Source organism: Anabrus simplex, chromosome 12 (assembly GCF_040414725.1).
Source record: "Anabrus simplex isolate iqAnaSimp1 chromosome 12, ASM4041472v1, whole genome shotgun sequence".
Lineage (NCBI taxonomy): Eukaryota > Metazoa > Arthropoda > Insecta > Orthoptera > Tettigoniidae > Anabrus > Anabrus simplex.
Genome location: NC_090276.1, coordinates 60,119,868 through 60,142,793, shown reverse-complemented (window position 1 = coordinate 60,142,793; position 22,926 = coordinate 60,119,868). Strand labels below are relative to the sequence as shown.

The 22,926-nt window shown below is 38.6% G+C and overlaps 1 protein-coding gene across 1 annotated transcript in view; it reads right to left on the bottom strand.

The window, feature by feature from the left end:
* The window catches only part of LOC136884145 (uncharacterized), a 54,107-nt gene extending 31,735 nt beyond the window's left edge, over positions 1-22,372 (bottom strand). Inside the window, exons 1-4 of the mRNA XM_067156184.2 lie at positions 22,230-22,372; positions 19,498-19,576; positions 17,606-17,833; positions 6,608-6,973 (exon numbers count right to left, since the gene is read on the bottom strand). Coding sequence (XP_067012285.2) covers positions 6,608-6,973; positions 17,606-17,833; positions 19,498-19,576; positions 22,230-22,372 — 816 coding nt within the window. The remainder of the gene's footprint in view (positions 1-6,607; positions 6,974-17,605; positions 17,834-19,497; positions 19,577-22,229) is intronic.
* Positions 22,373-22,926: the final 554 nt, after the last annotated feature.

Genomic DNA, 22,926 nt, shown 5'->3' with positions numbered 1-22,926 from the left:
ATATAATCTAAAAAAATTATTTATCTAACAAATGTGGATTTGTTCTGTCTCTTTGAGTCATCACCACACGAACATTTAAATAAGATTAATTGCACATAAATAAACACATCTGAAAGGAAATCATGAATGTACTAATGACATATGATTGAGACATTTCAAAACAAAATACTGGAGCTCATTGACATTTTTTTGCTAGTTGCTTTACGTCGCACCGACACAGATAGGTCTTATGGCGACGATGGGACAGGAAAGGCCTAGGAATGGGAAGGAAGCGGTCGTGGCCTTAATTAAGGTGTGCCTGGTGTGAAAATGGGAAACCACGGAAAACCATCTTCAGGCTGCTGACATTGGGGTTCGAACCCACTATCTCCCGGATGCGAGCTCACAGCTGCGCGCTCCTAACCGCATGGACAACTCGCCTGGTGAGCTCATTGACAAAAGGTTAATAAATATGCAACGACTTTTAAATTTAAGAATTTCATTTTTAAGTCCGTATTGAACCGAGAATAATAGATAAGTAAAATTAAAAATCCACCTTTTCAATACCAATATTAAATCAAACAAGTTATAACATTTACTTGGAACTAGTTTTGACGCTGGTGAGCATCATCTTCAGCCAAATATGAAAACAGGCAATCATAAATAAACATATCATCATTATATCAATGCACATATAAACACTCTTATTATGGGACTTGTTTATTTTAGTATTGGTATTGAAAAAGTGGATTTTTAATTTTACTTATCTATTATTTAACAACTGACGAAATGCTCTAGGTTTTTGAGGCAAATGCTCTTTCAGACAATACCTGCCTAAGTACACTTTGAAAACATTCGGACTAGCACGTGTAAGAATGTATTACACAGTGAAAATTGAATTCTATGTAGGCCAAAAACCCACTGGACCCTACGAGCAGGTAAATACACTAAATAGTTGAACAAATGGTAGAGCCCATCTCTAAAACAGGGAGAAATACCACAATGGATAATTGGTTTACATTTACCTCCGTTCCTCTTGTAGCTCATCTGAGAGAAGTTCATAAGTTGACAGCAATTGGAATGATCAGAAAGAATAAAAAGGAGATACCTTCAACTTTTATGGAGCTGAAATCAAGACCTGTGAATAGCAGCTTGTTTGGGTTCCGGGATGAGTGTAGTCTAGTGTCGTACAAACCCTAGGCGAACAAGGTTGTTCTTCTCACCTCCAGTTTCCACAAAAGAGATGCCATAGATGAAGAGTAAGGGGAAGCTAGGAAGCTTAAAGTACTTACATTTTGTAATTTCACTAAAGAGTTATCGACATTGTGGATCAGCTGATTTATTCCGTGTCAAGGAGAAGCTGCAGATGACCTCACACCACGTTCTTTTTTCTAATCAACATAGGCGCAATCAATAGCTTCATAGTGCACTAAGAGGCTAATGGTGAAACATGGAGATGATATGACTTCATAAGAGTTTAGTGTGGAACCTCTGTGCCAACTTTGTGAAGTTTCAAGCAACCATCACCAACTTGTCATGAAACCTCAAGATTAGGATTCAAAACATGCTCGAAAGCAGAGGAGAAGACATTCCAGAACAATTAGCAAAGCACTTTGCTGAGGTTCAACAGTCGGCATTTCCTGGTTGCTATGCTTTCTGAGACTCCCACAAGAATCGAAAGACAAAAACCACAGAGATCATTGTACATGACATATATACCATGAACACACTCATCCCCCTTCCTACGTTTGTCTTGGACATCAAGGTAGAGAGCCAGAAGAAGATGATGACTAATGAGAATCTTCTAAAGTGTAGATATGTGTATAATTTCCAATAATGTACCTCTTTTATCTTAAAGTTTTCTTTCTTTTAGCTCATTCCGCAGCACCACTCAGAGCACGGCACGGTTGGCACAATGACACTCCATCCCTAGACGGTATAATGCACGCTTTTCCTCCCCACTACTCACGGCAATTCACACATATAGAAATCCATTTCTAGTGAAACTATTAGTCTAAAACCTACCTAGCATTACATTTGATGTTAAAAATGTTGTCCCTCACCTGTCAAACACACCTGGCACCTTGTAAATAGGTTTGGAGACACTCGGCGAATCTCAGCCCGTGTGATGTTCGAAATAACTTGCATAATGTTTTGTTGTAGTTCTCCTCTTGGGTGAGGGTTGTTCACATACACTTTTCCCTTCAGCATTCTCCATAGGTAATAATCACAGTGATTTAAATCAGGATCTCTAGGGGAATAATTAACCACTCGATCTTCGAAAACTTCCCGTATTACCTCCATAGTCAACGTCAGGAATTTCATGTTAGGTCCGTATTGAATTGAGATTCGCAAAGTAGTAAATTAAAACATGGGGATCCACCTATTCAATAAAAATTACGTGAGAATTTTTTAAATTATCACATTAATATTTATTCATTACATGGTACCAGGTTTCAGCATAGTGAATGCCATCATCTGCCAAATAGGGAATTTTTACAAAGACATATAATGTGGATATAAACATAGTAGACCCTATGGTTAAAATATACTAAATAGCTTAAAAATGAATATCCATATAAAAACAAGCACTGTTTTTCTTAACAAGTATAAATTTAAGTGGCGTATACCGACTGTTTTTCAAGTTTTAAAACTTGAAAGTCATATATTAAAAATTAACCATCTAAAACCAATGTTGAATGTTAGAAATACTATGATTACAAGTTATTTGGTGAATATAGCATGTTGAGGCTATGATTCAGTAGTAGTATAATATATATGAATGGCAGAGAGTTCCTTTAAAGTCAATAGAAAACTTGAATTATATGTAGCCTATAAATATTGTAGTCATATTTTGATACAAATAGTCTGTATAAAAATGACAGAGAATTCTTTTTGTTGTTTTTCATGACTTGTGTTAAATCTCTATAGCACTGAATTAAAACTTCGTGAATATGGTGTAATGACGTAGCTGGGAAAGTGGATCTCGCAGGAGCAGATATGTTGTTACAGATGTTAAAATAAATGGTCCGATCAAAAACGGAACCTATAAGATAGAATATTCTCGAGTTATAGATAGATAGATAGATAGATAGATAGATAGATAGATAGATAGATAGATAGATAGATAAATAAATAAATGGGGCAAGAAAATTTTATATAAGTAGAAGATTCACCTCAGATTACAGGCTGTTAGATGCAGAGTTGTCAGGGAACTAACCGGCTAAACATACATGCAGCAAAATGGTAGAGAGGGAGGGAGGTGTTAGGTTGGAGGAGGGGAGAATGGGGTACCAGAGGACATGCGATCAGGTGGGCGTGGGGGGCGGTAGGGGTAACATGCAAGCACGTTGATCGGTTTTTAGGCAATTTTAGGCAATTTAATATTTTTTCAGATAGATCGTTGAGATTTAGATTTGGATTAAGATATTGATTGAGTTGAATATAGCAGTTTTCAGTAATGTCTAGTAAAGGACCCTTGTTAAATATCTCAATGATGTCTATGTCTTGCTCCATACTGTAGAATTTATGTTTGTAGTCATGTACATGTTGACCTAGTGCAGAAAATATTTTATATTTAATTGCATAACCATGTAATGAATAAATAATAATGTGATGATTTAAAAAATTCTCACATAATTTGTGTTGGATAGGTGGATCTCAGTGGCGTATGCTGGATTCACCACCGAGGCATGCAACTAGTAACGACGCAGTAGCACAATGTAGTACCGTAAGTAAATTCCAATTCCACTCACACAAATTACATCCCGGCATTTGTCTGGAGAAGTGGGGAAACACGGAAAACTACTTCAAGGGTGGCTGATATGGGAATCAAACTCACTTGATCTCCCGAGGCTGAATCGTTCCAGTCCTCGTACCACATTTCAAGACCGCTGTGGAGACCACTAGTCAATAGGAATTTCTGGATTTGAACTGTTCTGAAGTGACCATTGCCCTCAATTTGGATTTAAGTCATACTATATCAAAATATTTTCCATAGACTTCAATCAATTTACTGACTTGCTCTTTAGGAAAATCGCCAGAAAAATAAAAAATCTTACACTCAAGCATTTCAATGAAAGACAAATCTCCTAACGAACAGAAGGGATATTTTAATTTCATTGGTGGATCAAATCTCTTTTCTGTTCTGTCCCAGACATTAGCAAATTCACTAATCACATGAATCAAGGAATGAACTCCCTTTTCAGCCACTACTCAAGCACTGGAAATAAATCACCCCAGTGACAGTGGTCACTTTCGTCACGTTGAGTTCTCACTAGGGGGTATCAGTGGTTCCCGCTCACTGTAAGATTGGACATCCCGACTTTCTCCAAGTCGTTAACAGATGACAGAAGGTAGCACAAGGACGGTGACCAAATTTCAATTGCAGCAACATCATTCGGAGGGTTTCAGAACCATGTCTACCACCGAATGCAATTTAAAGATTGAATGCGTTACGTCCTTAACTTCTCCATTTGCTTTCTCTTTCTATCTACAGTGGATTAGATGGCGAGACTACACCAGCACCACACATAGTCCAGCAACGGAACTAGTGCAGTTGCGCGGAAATTTTGAATTTCTGAGAGATGAAATTGTCAATACTTGACTTGAAACAACCTCAAATCATACTTCAGACAGTTCTTCGCCCTATCATAATGCATGCAAGGAGAATATGCCCCTGGTGGATTCCTATAATTTACTACTTTGTTACCTCCACAGAACTATCAGAAATGTGTGCTGTCGCAATATCTTGCATAAAGTAACCATTACTACTTTCTTCTTCCGTCAGCGCTTGAAAGAATGGTCTGAGAATGAGGTCTATATATCGATCAGCATTTATTTATTTTTTTATGGAAAAATATAGGCCCTATAATTCTGCGAGCACTTATTGTTCAAACTCCTATCTTTACATCATGAATTGGATGGACATGCAGCTGGTGGGGATTTTCTGTACACCAGTAGCGATTGTTTTGACTATTTACATAGCCACTTAAGTGTAGCCATGCTTCATCACTATAAAATAAAAGTTATGGGTCAACATACCCATCGTGAACTGACTGAAGCAACCAGTTACAATACCAAACCCTAGCGAAACTGTCAGGTTCTCTTAAATATTGGGCAGGGGTGGGTTTGTACGGTTTTGCTTTTAACAGTTCTGTTGCTCTGTGGGCAGAAGATAATGACACATTAGCTTGTACGGCGAGACATGACAGGGATTTTGTTGGAGTTCTTTCCAAGAGAGCTCCTATTTTGTCAAGCTTTTCCTCTGTTAAAACGGTTCGTCTCCTGAGTGATTTCTTGTTAAGAATGGACTTGGTGGTGCGGAACTTCTTTACTAATTTATGTACCGTACTCCTATGGGGAGGGAGGACGCCAGAAAATTTGCGAATGAATTGAAAGCGGCACTCTGTATAAGAAGAATGTTTTGCAAAGCACAACACAGTAGATACACTCTGTTGTACTGTATATATCACTCATTAAACACACAATTAGTTTAATATTCCTACAGAAACGATGCTATTTTAAAATGAACATGCTGAGCACGCTACCTATACCACATATATTAAACTAAACTATTGCTATGAAGCAATGTTTATCGCTACCATACTGCATTAGATCATCTTAGCTGGTCATGAAGCATTACATCTCTCGGCAAATGAGTCACCCAGCCGTGCTATCGCCTTCCGCGCATGTTCCCCAGACACACAGAGTGAGCCAAAAAAAAAAGGACCCTGTATATACCTTTAAAACAACAAAAATAATAATTCATTGTGTTCACATAAAGAAAATAGTACAAAATTGAATTTGAATATGAACTAAGAAACATGCAAACTATGTATCGTATAAATTGTTTTCACATTTTAAAAAGTTGATTGCCATGCTGTAAAATTGCTCGTATTTTACCATTTATGAAATACAAGAATTTCTGTAAACCATTATTTTGACTTACGATTATTCATGCCTGAAATATTACAACAGAGTGTCGAGTGATGAAGGGATAAACGGAAGGATAAATTTATATTTATATTTTCAAAGCTTTCAAGACTTCTTTGTAAATCAAATATATATATATATTTTTTTACAATTGGTTTTATGTCACATCGACACAGATATGTCTTATGGCGACAATGGGATAGGGAAGGCCTACAAGTGGGAAGGAAGCGGCTGTGACCTTAATTAAGGTACAGCCCCAGCATTTGTCTGGTGTGAAAATGGGAAACCATGGAAAACCGTCTTCAGGGCTGCTGACAGTGGGATTCGAGCCCCCTATCTCCCGGATGCAAGCTCACAACTGCGTGCCCCTAACCACGTGGCCAACTCGCCCGTTAAATAAATTTTTGAAAATATTTTTCTTACAAGGCCACTAAGTATGTAAAAGTGTTTTAAATATTATCTAAATAAAAGTAAACAGTAAACCTACTTGAAAAAATTTTAATTTCAAAAATTTTATTAGATTCCAAGGCCATACAATAAATGATGAAAATAATCACTGCAGTCTAAAAGACCGTGCATGCCTGAGAGTGTCCGTCAGAAGAGCACACCCGATTGAGGGTTAAAAATTTAAATTGTGATATGAGTCCGGTTTTCAAGTACTCTTATAAATAATATAAGTATTTTGTGTACAAACCAGTGCAATTGCTGCAAACTTGCGATTCAGCTGGTTGTTTCCCTCAACAGCAGTTTTAAGTACACTAATTGCTTCCTTTGAATCTTCCTCAATTCTTGGCTCCAGGCCAAGGATGACCATTGCTGCACCCAACCGCACTATCTCTATGCCATCAGATAGTGCCCGATGTAAAATCTCCTGCAGTTGAGTAATATTCCTCATTAGTTCAGAGCCTAGCTTTATCCATACCACACCATCCTTGCTCGTCTTTCTGTGAGTCTTGCGGAACCGTGCCAGAACATGTATTATTGTAGTAAGCCCTACTTTTCTCATAGAGTCCGAGGATTTAAAGTCTGTCAAATGATAGAAGATATCTTCAAGTATAATCTAAAAATAAGAAAAAACACAGATGTACGTTATTTTCAGTTTCTGAACTGAGAAACAAAGAACAAAGTTACTTATTACATCAAAGGAATCCAGCGAACCATCAGTCAAGAAGTAAATACACACAACATTTCTATAGACTATTATTCTCTAAAACAACCATAGATGTGGGCAAATAAATACAGTAGTCTGGCAGGACAAACACTAATGAGCATGATATCCGATTTGATATTAACCCTTTCCCTCCGGCGTAGCAAGTTGATGTCAGGAAGGGCATCCGGTCATAAAAACTACTGCCAAAACCAAAATGATGGATGGATATTTCTCGAAGTAAATGTTCCGGAATAAAAGTCTTCCAATCGGATCTCCGGAGAAGACGTCTTGTGAAGAATTCAACGAAAGAACAGGAAGGTGAGAAAGTAGGAGTGAAGTGCAAAATCAAAATTAGAGTTGGAATTTTAAATATAGGGACTATGAAGGGAAAGAGCGGAGAGATTGTAGATATGATGCACAGAAAGAAGGTGAATGTCCTGTGCATACAAGAGAGTATGTGAAATGGTGATAAAGCAAAAGTATTGGCAGAAAAATATAAGTTGTTCTATAGCAGTGCGGACAAAGAGTCAAGAAATGGAGTGAGGATTATCTTGGATAAAGATCTGAAGGAGGAAGTCTGTGAAGTTAACAAAATCAATGACAGAATTATGAGTGTAAAGCTGGTTATTGGAGGAGAAGAGTGCATATGCTCCTCAGTCAGGATGTTCTGTGGAAGAGAAGGACAAATTCTGAAAGACCCAAGACAGCGTAACAATGGAAATACCAGACAATGAAAGGGTGATAATTGGTGGAGATTTGAATGGACATGTTGGTGAGAGGAAAAGTGGTGAAGATAGAGTTCATGGTGGATGGAGTTATGGAGAAAGGAATGCAGAAGGGGACAGGATTGCTAATATCAACTTCAGTCATATGAGAGAACAACTTGTAACTTATAACAGTGGAGACCATAAGAGTCAGTCAGATTACTTGTTGTACAGAAGGAAACACCTCAAGGAAATAAGGAACACCAAGGTCATATACAGTGAAAGTGTGGCAGCGCAACCCAAAATTGTAGTGGCTGATCATGAGATGATAGTGGGAAAAAGACGTAAATATGTCAAGCAAGGAGAACAAAGAATAAAGTGGTGGAAACTGAAAGAAGAGGGGCTACATGAAGAATTCAAGGAAAAAGTGTTAAGGGAACTGAGATTATCAGAGGATGTTCAGGAGTGGTGAAGTATCAATAGCAGTGTTATAAAGAAAGCTGGAGAAGATGTGCTAGGTGTAACATCAGGAAAGGGACCACCAGAAGATAAGGAGCCATGGTGGTGGAATGAGGAGGTTCAGAAAGTGATAAGATTGAAGAAAGATGCTAAGATACAATGGGATTCAATGGGAAGACAGGAAGACTGGGAAGCCTATAAGACTGCAAAGAAGAGAAGACCAAAAGAGCTGTGGCAAAAGCGAAGGCTGAGGCAGTAGAAAAGGTGTATGTAGAGCTGGAAAGAAGTCAGGATGATAAGCAACTAATAAGGATTGCTAAGGCAAGAGATAAAGCGTCCAAGGACATAACATCAGTGAAGCAGGTGAAGGATGAGTTAGGTGTAGTAATACACGATCAGGAGAAAATAATGAAAAGATAGCTGGAGTACTTAGAAAGACTACTGAATGAGGAAAATGTGAGAGAGAATTACGGGGATGGAGAAGTAAATGAAGGAGTGACCCAAGCTGTAAGTAGGGAAGAAGTGGAAAAAGCAGTAAAGAAAATAAAAAATGGAAAGACAGCTGGTGCGGATCAAATTCCGATAGAAGTATGGAAAAGCCTGGGAGAATAGGGCATTGATATTCTCTGGGATTTAATGGAGAAGATATGGGAAGAAGAAAGAATGCCACATGAATGGAGAAGTAGTATACTTGTTCCCATATATAAGGGAAAAGGTGATATTCAAAACTCTGGCAGTTATAGAGGGATAAAGCTGATGTCCCACACAATGAAGACTTGGGAAAGGATCATTGAGGCAAGGTTACGTTTAGAAACTGAAGTTTGTGAAGAACAGTTTGGATTTATGCCAGAAAGAGGAACAACCAATACAATATTTGCACTAAGGCAACTGATGGAGAGACACAGAGAGGTACAGGCTGATCTACATATGGCTTTCATTGATCTGGAGAAGGCATATGACAGAGTGCCCAGGCAAGAGCTTTGGAGAAGTATGAGAAGTAAAGGCCTGTCAGAAAAGTACTTGAGAGTGGTGAAAGAGATGTATGAAGATGTGACGACACAAGTTAGGAGCAGTGTAGGTACAACGAAGGAATTTCCAGTGGCCATCAGATGATATATAGATGTTGATTTCCATAGGGAACCTGAAATATTTATCACGAATGAAGCAGACATAAATTTTTGAAAAATGAGGCAAAGCCTCTCATAATACATTGGCTCTGCCAGTGGCTCCAAGTAGCCCACGGTAGTGGCTTCCACGGTATGCACTAGCCATGTGACTTGGTGGGTGTGCTATTTACCAACTGATGAACCTAACTTAGCACAATGGGGCAAAACGCTGGCAACCAAGAATGAGTTAGTTGAAAAATTTATAATGTCCAATAACGGACCTACTACATTGGTATTATAAATCTACTCATTCCGGACAAATATTTCAGGTTCCCAATGGAATCAACATCTATATCATGCTAGCATTGTCAACTAAACCTTTCAATCTGGAATTAGCTGCACTGAACTTATGTTTCTTTGGATTCAGGTTCTCTTTCATCCAATTTAGATTTCTGCTCGGTGGTTCATACACCCGATGTTCATCCTCACCGTCTTCATCTTCAGTTGAATCGTCGAAGTAAGCCGACCTTTTAGATGACGCAGCAGTAACTGGAGTATAAAATGTGCCAGAAGTAGAAGGTGTGATTGAAATTGTTCCATCACCAGAATCGGATGACAAATCACTACCATCGTGATCTTCAAAGTCACTGCCCAGTATGAGGGCAAGAGCTTCATCCACACTATATCTTTCCTCCGTCATCAGACCTTTCAAAATTTCAAAGTGATTGAAAGCTAAGTAAGAATCTCAAGCACGTCAGCACAGGGGAGCAACTGGGCGTGAAGTGAGTAGCATACCGGACTGGTTACTCCTGTCATCTGGTGATCATAGCCGTAACTATAGACCCCCAAGTCAGCCACGAAGGACCCCAAGTCCGAACTTCCACAGCAGTCTATCGTAGTGAAACGGAAAACAACTGAAAGACACGCAACTTCTACAGCAGTTGACTGGCTATGAGGCACGACTCCAACATGACTGCTACAGCAGTCAACCAGAGTGAAAGGGTTAACTTCAAAACATGAGATTGGTTTATATTTTTATGGAAAATTAAAATCCTGAGTTTATTCAGGTCACCTAACAGAATGCAGTAAATAAACTTAAAACACAGGACAGAAATGTTTTGTGCACTTAGTTACTTAAGTAGCCACAAAATAGCATATAACTACATTCTTGCTTCTTGAATTCTGAATTTTCTGTTACAGCGTATAAAAGAAAAGACAAGATATGTGCGAAGAATGTGAGTAACTCTGTGTATTATTCTTTGCTTCAGCGCGTGTCAGATGGCAACAAATATTTGAAGGTAATTTATGCAGAATTATGATAGATAATAATTTCTTGTTTGTCACTGAATTTTTTTCATTGTTGTAATGTCTTGTTTTTATTGAATTTACTTTTTCATTGTAATATGTCTTGTTATTTCTTCACTGCTGAAAGCAATTCAAAGAATTTACATTTATTTTTTAACAGCAATGAATACATCTGCTATTTTAACATGAGTATTTTGAAAAAAATATCCAACACCTTTTGCAAATCATTTTGAAAATTACTTGTTCATAACCTATGTTTATAATAAATATTAAGTTTCAGCAATAAAAATACTGGAAACTTGTGGACCAACATGTATTAAAAAGATGACTCAGTGGAGTGGCAGTGTGTGTCTCACACTACAGTTATGGGGAGCCAACCTCTGCATCAGGAGACAAGCGAGTTCAAACTCCACCATCGGCTGTTCCGAGAATGGTTTTGTGTGGCTTTCCATTTTCACTTCCAGTCAAAGCAGTGTTCTCCCCAGAAATTTCCGTCAGCCTAGTGGCAGGAATGAGTAACCAGATGGGAAATACTACGTAAAAACCGAATATGACAAAATTTCAATTTATTTCCCTCAGAGCATTAACAGTAATATCAAACAAGTAAACATTAATTGCAAAATTGAACTATTTTAGAGTTATTATCATGAGCAAGACATAACAGAGTATTCTGAACTTTTAGTGTTCTACTGCTTGTTCATAATCATGTAACACCAGGGCTTACCACTCAATTTCTGTGCAGTACCAACGGGTTTGTGAAGGTCCCGTGGATTCCAAGCTAATCCAGACACCGCACAAAATACTATGTGATAGTCAAGCTAAGTATTTAAAATCTTATGTAACTGATGCAATTATTCTGCAAACAATTAAGATTTATCATGTTAATAAACAGTTTTAAAGTATTTATATTTTAATTTGGAGCATCCAATGACTCAAATATAAACTTTTTGCTCCCAGCATCCATATACGGACGTTGGCAGTATGTGCAAGAAATCCCAATGTCCGTATATACGGACATTTTGTAAATATTTATTGAAAATATGATACACTCTCAACTATACACATAACATACACCAAATTAATTGGGAAGAAACGTTCTACCCATATCAACCACTTAAACAAACTTTAGTATAGTACACAGTGCCAAAAGAAGCGAGTGAAATCTAGAAGGCATTGACCTTAGGCGCCAGCTGACTACGTTGGTGGAGGGAAGTGAACGGTGTTGTTTGTGATTCTGCAATTCTGTAGTTTTGAAATTTAGTGGTTTTGTTGATTTTTAAATGTTCTTTTAAGTGATATGGATGGTTGGAGGCCAGCTAGTTTTTTTTTTTTTTTTTTTTTAATTTGAAATTTTGAAGAAATGTGAAAAAAATTAAAAACTTTCTGATTTAGTCAGTAGATTTGCATGACTATTTACTTTTTGCATTTAGTATGTTTTAGAGTATGTATTTACAAATAAAACATTCAAAAAAATTATCCAATTTGGACAATAAATACCATATAATCTCGAATACCACCCGCACTGTTTTTTCGAAAATATTGCTTCCAAAATTGGGTGCAGGTCTTATTTAAAATTTTGGGAAATTTATCTTTCTGAATGTGCGTAAATCGGGCATCACCGCTGGCGCAGCTTGGCAACAATGCTCTCTCCGCTCTCAGTATACGCTACTTCCGCGCTTGGCGTCAGTCTCACGCACGTCTTCGGAGTATCAACTTGAATTCCACAAAGCGTTTGCAATCTTTTACTGAGAGTGAGAAAGTGAAAGTAGTTCACGAAGCCGAAATTATTGGAAATCGTGCAGCCGGTAGGATATACGATATTGGCGAGTCGTGTATTCGCAACTGGAGAAAGAGAAAAAATGTGCTTTAACATGTGACAGAAAGGCGGAAATTGGGATGTGGTGTGCCAACTGTAATGTGTCAGCTAAAGGCGTTAGAGATCGCGAAGGAACTTTCACCGGACGGGTTTAAGGCAAGCCAGGATGGGTTTGTAATTTTTATAAAAGAAATGGGTTAAGCGTACGAAGGCGTACCTCAATTTCACAGCATCTTCCTGGTGCCTACTATGAGAAGTTATTGTCGTTTCAGCGTCACATAATTCGGTTGCGGAAGAAAAATGCATATTCGCTTTCCCAAATTGGCAATGCAGATCAGACGCAGATCAGACGCCAGTTTATTTTGAAATGCCAGTGGACAGGACTGTGAATGTTATGGGTGTGAAAAGTGTTACCATTAGAACAGGTGGTAATGAAAAACAATGTGTACAGTAATGTTGTGTATTCTCGCCGACAGAACCAAATTGCCGCCGTACATTGTTCTCAAGGGAAAGACGCTTCCTAAAATTCTACCCGCTGGTGTTATCGTCAGATCTCAGAACTCTGGCTGGATGGACAGTTCACTTGTGGAAGACTGGGTAAAGTGTGTCTCGCAACGTCGCCCTGATGCATTATTGGGACAAAAGAGCTTGCTTGTTCTCGACAGTTACCGCGGCCACACAACAGGCGCTGTGAAGAAACATATCAAGGATGGGAAAACCGACCTACACCCACTACAGCCACTGGATGTCTGCGTGAACCTTCCATTTAAAGCAGCCTTTGAAACAGCTCTATACAAAATGGATGGCGGCTGATAAAAACACACTGACGCCACCTGGTCACATTCAGCGCCCGGAAGTTCAGCTGTTGTGTTCGTGGATTTTGATGGCATGGAATCGTATCCCTGGAGACCTCATATGGAAGAGCTTCAGGAAATGTAGCATTTCTAATGCTATGGATGGCAGTGATGACATTTTGTAGGAAGGTGATGGTGATGAAATTTCCAAAGTTGGTACCGATGATGATGATCATCATCATGAATGAACTCATTGGACATCGTTCTGGAAATGTTTGTTTACTTTTATTTGTATTTTCTAACCATTTGATGTGTGTTAGTAAAGATTGTAAATAATTTTGACTTGACTTCTTTTTTTAAAATTTTGTTCTTTCAAAATAAGGGTGCGGGTCTTTTTCGGCGGCGGGTGGTATTTGAAATTATACGGTAAGTGAAATATGCATATTTTAGTAAAATACTACAATAAAGCAAGAAAAGGGCCTGGGATTTCTTGCACATACCCTGTCAAAATGTCTGGGAGCAAAAGGATTAATATTATGTAACTAGCACATATCTAGGTTATGTTAGCCAAGCGGTCTGTAAAAACGGCAGGGTGGTGGGCCCGTTGTAAAGGTCCTAGGGAGAACACTGCAAGTATCAGGATGGTTCCTGTTCATAGGCCACAGTTGATTCCATCCACCCCCTTACCCAATTTCATTCACTATCATTCATTTCATCTACAGATATAATGGGGTCGCCACTCCCAGAACAAACTTGTTGCAATGAAAGAAAATTGAAAAATATGGAATGAAAATCAACACAGAGAAAAGCAAGAGTGTAGTGATATCAAGCAGAGAAAGACAAGGGAAAGGCATTGTGAAAATCGGTTGTCAAAGCCTTGAAATTATCGACAGTTTCAAATTACTAGGGAGTGAATTTATGCAGAATACATGGTTCAACATGGAGATTAGCAAGAGGGTGAAACAAGGCAATGCATTCTCCCAGAGTGTAAGAAACGTTGACTGGAATAAGAAAGTGCCAAGGAAGTATAAAGAGATAATATACAAAATGAATTATGCACCCGTATTGACCTATGCGGCTGAGATCTAGATAATGACAAGTAGGGAGAAGAGTAGGATTCAAGCCAGAGAAATGAAGTACTTAAGAAATATGATTGGAAAGGCAAGGATAGACAGACTGAGAAACAAAGATGTGAGAAAGGAGGTTAGAGTGGAAAATCTAAATGAGAGAATTAATAGGAGTAAACTAAGATGGTTTGGATGTGTAAAGAGGATGGAGTGGAAAAGAATACCAAAACAGACGATGAAAATAACATTTGAGGGAAAGAGAGCAAGCGGGAGACCTAGAACAAGGTGGTTCGATTCAATAAGGACGAGTGCAAGAAGAAGAAACCTGAACTGGAACACAATGATGGTAGAGGAATGGTAGAGGAATGGTAGAAGGAGAGAGGAAGGTGGAGAAGTGCCATGAATGTCCCGACCCGGCAAGAGCTGTATAAGGGGAAAGGAGGAGGATGATGATAACTATTCAACTGAGGTTGGCATCAGGAAAGGCATCCGTCTCTAAAAACATAACATATAATTTCATCTCATCTCATCCCCGACCCCGTATTGGGATATGGGACTAAGACGTAAATGCACATACATTTATTAAAAACCATATTCAGTTAAGAAGTTAAGTGCAAGTAGATATTATCATCCTGGTCTTACAATGTTACTGATGCACAATTCAGCTGTGGCAATGCTCATACTGATTTCTTAACATAAACATATAATCATCATTCATTTTGATATGCTAAGGAAACCTTAATGCACACATTGGGAGCCAATTTTGACATTCTGTTCTCTCTACAAACTCCATTACCACAAACAACTCAGAGAAATTGAGAATTATATAGCCACATGGTGAGCATATTTTTTTCAAGGGAAAGACTGCCCAGCCTTCTACATTGGCTAAACCAAGGGTTCTCAACCTTTCTAAGTTTGTGAGCACCATCCACATGAATGCAAACAATATGAAATCTAATAACTTTAACAAATAAGTAAATACATTTTTAACACACCAGTTTAATGAGATCCTTGAGCTTGAATTTAATTCAGAATTTTAGTGATGTCCAGGGAGAAAACGCTCTCAGCTACACATAAACATTCCTGCAGATGTAAACCCGTCAATTGTGATCATGCTTTGCTTTTTGAGGTATTTGAGAGGGGAGAAAGCTTTTTCACAAATGTAGATCATTTTGAGAGCCTTTGGGAGAAACATTCAGCAGTATTCAGAATCTTTTAGTATCTTCTGTTCCTCAAAAAGGCTATGAATTTCTCTCACATTTCTTGTCCCCACTTCCACAACACATACTCTTGGAATAAGTTCAGTACTAATGTTATTGATTTTCTTCTTTATGGTTTTTGGAGCCACACTGAGGTGCTAGAATTTGGTACTATGAGAGTTCTTTAATGTGCCAATAAATCTATCAACATGGGGCTAACACCACTGGACTAAGCTGAGACCGAAACTGCCAACTTGAGCTGAAAAGATCAGTGTTCTATCATCTGAGCAACCTGGCGCAGCTGGAATCAGTTCACTCTTATTTCTGTTACTGCTAGATTCTATCACTCTCATATCCTCAACTTCTTCTTCTTCTTCTTCTTCTTCTTCTTCTTCTTCTTCTTCTTCTTCTTCTTCTTCTTCTTCTTCTTCTTCTTCTTCCATTCCCTTTTCCAGATTCTCTCTGGGTAGGGTAGAGTACCAAAGCCCTCCACCTTACTCGATCTTTCCACCACTCCCCTTCTAGTACTTTATTGCTATTGACTCCTCTGTTTGCAGTAGAGTCCACAACAGAGCTCCTCCATCTCTTTCTATGTCGTCTCCTAGGCCTCTTTGCAGTTTCTGTATCCATGAATGCTCTCTTTGGTATTTTCTCTCCTGGCATTCTCATCCTCATCTTATTTATTCTTAATCAGAAACTTATCTATACCGAACTTAATTTTATTTCTTTATGTCGCACCGACACAGATAGGTCTTATGGTGACAATGGGATAGGACTAGGAGTTAGAAGAAAGTGACTGTGGCCTTAATTAAGGTACAGCTCCAGCATCTACCTGGGGCAAAAAAATGGGAAACCAAGGAAAACCATGGGAATAAACAAATAACACAATTATGTATACAGAGTGTAAGGAAAAGTTATACTGAAAACGTGAGAGGTGTATAGCAAGTGTGGTAAAACTTCTGTACCCGGTGTGCGAAAGTGAGGTCAGAGATCCAACATGGTGCGACTCAGACGACGTCACATAACATTCGGCAGGCTTGCCAACTTATCCATTCTTGGTGACAAGACCACTAGGCTGGATAGGTTAGGTCTGGGGAGGGCAAGGCCATTGGTCTGGATAGGTTAGAGTAGGTTAATGACAAAACCATTGGTCCGGATAAGTTAAAGAGTGACAAAACCATTGGTCTGGATATGTTAGACAAAAATTACAAGAACTGACAGTGAAATTGGTGGTTCTCTTACTTTTAGCAAATATGGCAGCCATGTCCTTGCAAAGCTCTATCAGAGACAATACAAAGCCTGGCCAGTGAATAGGAACACGGCATGAACAGGAAGGATCTCTCCTTTCTGCTACATAAGGTTTCGTTGCACATCAATTTTATAGGGTTTTTATCATCCTTAATTCTGCACACCAGGTATGGAAGCAGCACCAAAAGTGTATTTGCTACAATTTTGTACAGCTGTGAACATTCTATTATTGACTAGAAGTGCAAAAGTCAATGTTTTCCATTTTGTTTTACGTTGCACATGCGGCAAGTCTTTGTAAACACGGGTGAATGCCAGATAAACAACCCTGACACTGGTGTCTATGACACACAGTGAGTATTTGTAAAACATCAAGTTACATAACCTGTTCATGTTCTTTCTGTAGTTCACTTTGACTTGTTTATCACAACAGGTTGCTTGCTCTTGGGACTGGAGTGACTCAGAGAATACAGAAGCAAGGCACTGTGTTGCAGCATGGTTCCTACCTACTGTATTATCTTATATATAAGCACTGTTTTTTTACAGTATACCATCACAGCACTCCAGAATGTCCAAAAAATAAAAATATTCTCACTTACGCTATCCTGTACGATAGCCGTACATCATTCCCTTCCATCCTGTATAATACATGTACATTCCATATCATGGTGTAATGGCCAAAAGCCTACAAACAACTGACTGCTGAAGGTGAGCTGTGTGTATGCAAGATCAGTTCATTCGATACAGAAGCTTACTACAAAAAACGGAGTGCTGCAAACAATACAAGCTCAAGAACCACTACTCTAAACAGATGTATCAGAATGCTAAGTGTTAGAATTTTGCCTACCGTATCTGGATTAACCTCTTTAGAAGATAAGTGTAAGGCAAAACGCCATTCTTCGGCAATCTGAATGGTGTCAAGACCATAGCTCTCTAATTCCTCAGCAGACTCGGGGAACTTAGGAATTCCTTTCCACCCAGCTTTATCTTCCTTAGCCTCTTCATCACTGTCATGCTGGAGTTCAGCTTCTACTCTGTACAGCTTCTCTAGTAGTTCTTGACCATCGCCCCAGCCCTAAAATTCAATAGTAATCATTCATAGAGATGGTGAATATATAGGAAGCAGAAATACAGAATGTCTCACCTAAATCAGTGACCTCAAATATTTAAAAAATGAGATAAAATGTGAAAAATCTAGTTGTACAAGAATGACTCTTGTCAGGAGCTCACACAATGGGAAGGGAAATGAAATGCTGTGTGGCCTCCGGAGAGGCCTGGTGCGGGTCTTTTGATTTGACTCCCATAGGCAACCTGCACGTCGTGATGAGGATGAAATGATGATGAAGACTACACATAGACCCAGTCCCGTGTCAGCAAAATTAACCAATTACGGTTAAAATTCCCAACCCTGCTGGAAATCGAACCCAACACCCCTGTGACCAAAGGCCAGCACACTAACCATTTAGCCATGGAGCCGGACAATGGGAAGGTATACACCATTCAGAAAATTAAACAAATATCACTTTCAACACAATATTTACATGTTTTAAAATGGAATGTGTATGTTGTTGCTAGTGAACTGTAAACTAGAGGTACAATTATTGATAACAGACTTGGTTTCACTTTTCTCAACCCCATACCTTCTGAAATACATAGATTTTTAAAGGGTGCCAACAGAGACATGTTTCTGACATTGTGCAATGTGTGTAGTACTGTCCCCAGAGCAAGGGTTGCTCGCAATGTCTCTGAAGCCTGCAGAAAACAAATCGATGTCAGTACAGCATGTTCTATGGCTCATTGTTCTAGTGTCTCCTTGTCTGTTGTTCTGCTGCCAGTGTCAAACAAGGAAATAACACATCTTGTAACACATTTCAGATATGTTTCATACTGTATTAATACACTGAACCCTATTTTGGTGTTTTACATTTTATTTTGTCTGGTAGATATTCCAGCCTTCAGCAATGAAGAAAAACTAGATATTCTTTTAATTTAAAGAGGATGTCACAGAAATACAACCACAGTTGTGCACCGTATGCTGAACGCTACCCAGATCGACAGTGTCCTTCACCTCATACCATTCCCAAAATCTGCACAAGTCTCATAGAAATAATCCACATATTTCAGAAGGTACGAGGTTTAGAAAAGTGAAACCAAGTTTATCATCACTAATTATACGATTAGTTTTCAGTTCGCTAGACATGACATATATTTTCCCCTATTCCAGCCGACACCGGGTGGGGGCAAATGTGCTTCCTCCCCACTTCATCACGTCTCTCCACCATTTCTCATCCAACACTGTGTTCCAATCCAGGTTCCATTGTCCTATGCTGTTCTTCACAGAGTCCATCCATCGTAATCTTGATCTTTCTCGTCCTCTCTTCCCTGTAATCTGCCATTCCAGAGTTTGTCTTGGCAGTCTTTCTTCTTCCATCTGCTTGAAATGTCCAAACCATTTCAATCTGTTCTGTTCCAGTTTGTCATTTAGTTGTTGTATATTTAGCTCTTTTCATATGTCTTCATTTCTCACTCTATCCCTCCTTGTCTTCTGTACCATAATCCTTAGGAATTTCATTTTAGCTGCCTGTACACTACTCTCATCTTATTGTATTCACAAAGATGCACACACGAGATGCTGACAGTTGTGTACACTGTTTTATTTACAAATTATATACACATCATCATCATCATCATCATCATCATCATCATCATCATCAGATAGTTTACTCATTATGCACTCACATTAATGAACCATCTTGAACTGAATTGAAGACGAAGAAGAAGAAGAAGAAGAAGAAGAAGAAGAAGAAGAAGAAGAGTGCTACATTAGCATGTCAACCAACTACCAACACAACATAACCACTTAATGCGACTAACGGCTCTCACTAACAACTCAACTCAACTTCCAAGAAGATCTTTTATATACCTTGCCTGACCAGGCTTCTAGAAAAGTATGACACAACAGGCTTTCTCGTATGTTCTAGAGTCTCCAATAACCTATGTGCAAATGGATTGAACATTCTGTAAAACTCAAGTGACAAAGGTGCATTGTTCTGGACTATACCCTGTGTTGCACAAGATTACATTGGATTTATACATCATATTTACAGGTAATAATAAATTAATTACGTGTTCTTACATCAAATAAAGTCGTATTAATAAATGTACAAGAAGTATCGTGACATAACCTCACATGTTCTGTTACACAAGACAGATCATACAACACACAAATAATAAACGATATGTCCACGATTTATACCAAATAAAGTCTGTACTGACAGCCTGTCGTACATAACTATGTAGATGATGATGATAATAATAATAATAATAATAATAATAGAAGAAACACTTCATAGCCACACCTCACAAGTAATAATAATAATAATAATAATAATAATAATAATAATAATAATAATAATAATAATAATAATAACAACAACACCTACTAATCGAGCTTGATGTTTTTACTATTTACCCATGGGTTTGGAGAATTGTTTCCAAGTTATACTAGTCCATTACACACTTGCATCAATCTCTCCGAGTCATTGTCCAGGTTTCTGTTGCATATGTCAATATAGGTAAGTATTATCCCTTGTACTTTACTTCTTTAGCCTTCCTGGGTACCAGTACATATTTATTCCATATTATTCTTTGTACCTGGTGGTAGAAGGCACTCCCCAGTTGTTTCTGCCTACTAATTTTAATATCCAACCTTTGATTTTCTGTTGGTTTACTTCCAAATTATTTGCAGTGTTCTACTATTTCCACTACGGATTCCGTCGAAAGCTATAGACCAATTGCCTTAATGAGTGTCTGCTTTAAGCTCTTGGAATGGCTTATCTACAATAGAATAAGTCCTCTAATTTTTAAAATCATTCCAACTGAACAGGCTGGTTTTAGACCTCAACGTAGTTGTGAAGATCAGGTGCTTGCTCTGACAACACTTATTGAGACAGGTTTTGAAAAGCAATTAAAGAGTGCAGCAGTGTTTATTGATCTAACATCTGAATACGATACAGTGTGGAGAGAAGGTATTGTGTATAAGTTCTTTAAACTGACAAAGTGTAGTCAAATGTCGCGTCTGATTAACAATATGCTCTCAAACAGAATTATCCAGGTAGTCATGCATACAAATCACAGCAAAATAAAGGTACTTAACAATGGTCTACCTCAAGGATCTGTTTTCTCTCCATTACTGTTTAACCTGTATATTACAGACATACCAGTCACGAGTTCTCATCAGTTTGCTTATGCCGATGATCTGGCAATAATTAGTCAGCATGTGGATGCTAATGTGATAGAGAGAACTTTAAATGCAGACCTGGATGTTCTGTGTACATACTTCAAAACGTGGTGCTTGAAACCAAGCCTTAGTAAAACGGAAACCTGTTTCTTCAATTTAAATAACCAACAAGCGAATATCACCTTGAAAGTGTCACTTAATGGAAGTCTTCTTCCTCACAATGCCAACCCCAAATATCTTGGAGTTGCTCTCGACCGAACGCTATCATACAGGAAACATCTAACCAACCTAGCAGCCAAATTAAGGTCACGCAACAACATCATTCACAAACTTGCTGGCTCCACATGGGGAGCTTGTGCATCTACTTTGCGTACTTCAACTATGGCGCTGGTGCTTTCCACAGCTGAGTACTGCTCTTCAGTTTGGATCAACAGCTCTCATGCTAAAAAGGTGGACACGGTCCTGAATGAAACAATGCGTGTCGTAAGTGGCACAATAAAATCTACTCCTCTTTTCTGGTTGCCAGTGCTCAGCCACATAAAACCTCCTAGAATTAGATTGAATAACTTGGTTAGAGAATACAACAAGATATTAACCAATCCTGATCTCCCCATCCATGAAGATGTTCACGTCACATTCAGCCGCCTCAAATCAAGATCTCCTCCTATTCAAACAGCACAGGAACTTGTTAGGAGGATTTTCAATCCAAAAACTGATTGGCAACAAGAGTGGAACAGCCTAGCTCCGACACAATGGCGGACATTGTTCAATTATAAGAATCTTCCACCTGGCTTTGATTTGCTCCGCAAGACATGGGTAGCCCTCAACAGAGTCCGTACTAACCATGGGAGATGTGAATCAATGATGTTTAAATGGGGTATGAGATCTTCCCCAGCCTGTGACTGTGGTGCAGTTAAACAGAATATTGACCATATTGTCACCAAATGCATTGGAAGGGCATTCGCTGAATCCAGCCAGGACTTTGTGGTAGCTTCTGCTGAGGCCATACAATGGCTAGAGAATTTAGATCTAACTCTTTGAACCCCTTTGCTTGTATGATTGTTTTCAATGTTATAATGTGTTTATCTTATAATTATGTATATAATAGTTAGTGCTTACTGTTCATGAATATTTAATCTTTGTATTGTTTTGTGTACGTTACCATACGCTAATAATAATACTATTTCCACTTCCTTGTCTCCAGTTTTGATAGTTCCTTTTCCTTTTGTACTTAATCTGTTTGTCACTGCCCTTTATCTTCTCCTCACTGATCTTCAATCCCCATTGCTCAATCCTTCTATTCAGTACATTCAGCTGTTGTTGAACCTCCTCCTCACCTTCTCCCAAGATCACAACATCATCCTCAAACGCCATTACCTTCATTTTCCCTCCTCTATAATCTTCCCTTGCTGCATTTATTATGCCACCTATCACCATTATGAACAGTGAAATTCAAAAGTTACATTTGATTAATTTTCTGGATAGAGCGTATCTTCCCATTGTGTGCACTCTTGACATGTGTACATTCCTGTGCAACTAGATTTGTTTTGTTTCATTTCAAAAATATTTTAGGTGCAGAGTTAGTTGGAACACACTATATATTGCAACAATGAAGGCCGAGAGCAGGGCAGCCAGTGGAATGCAATAATGCCAGCATAATAGTGAAAATGAGGATTAGGCCAGGAGCAAACAAAATAACAGCACTGAGAAATTGTTGAGGCTCATGATAAGGAAGCTCCTAGAAGAAGCTGGAAGCTGATTAACCCAGAATGATGTGGAAGTGGGAACTACCAGAATCTTCTACAGAGGGCAACTGGCACACGACAATCACTCTCCAGTGAATTGGTCTTGAGCTCATCAATCATGAGTGAATGTAAATATGAAATAAACACAGCAGGTTATTAATGGGTCTGCCCTTTCAATATTTA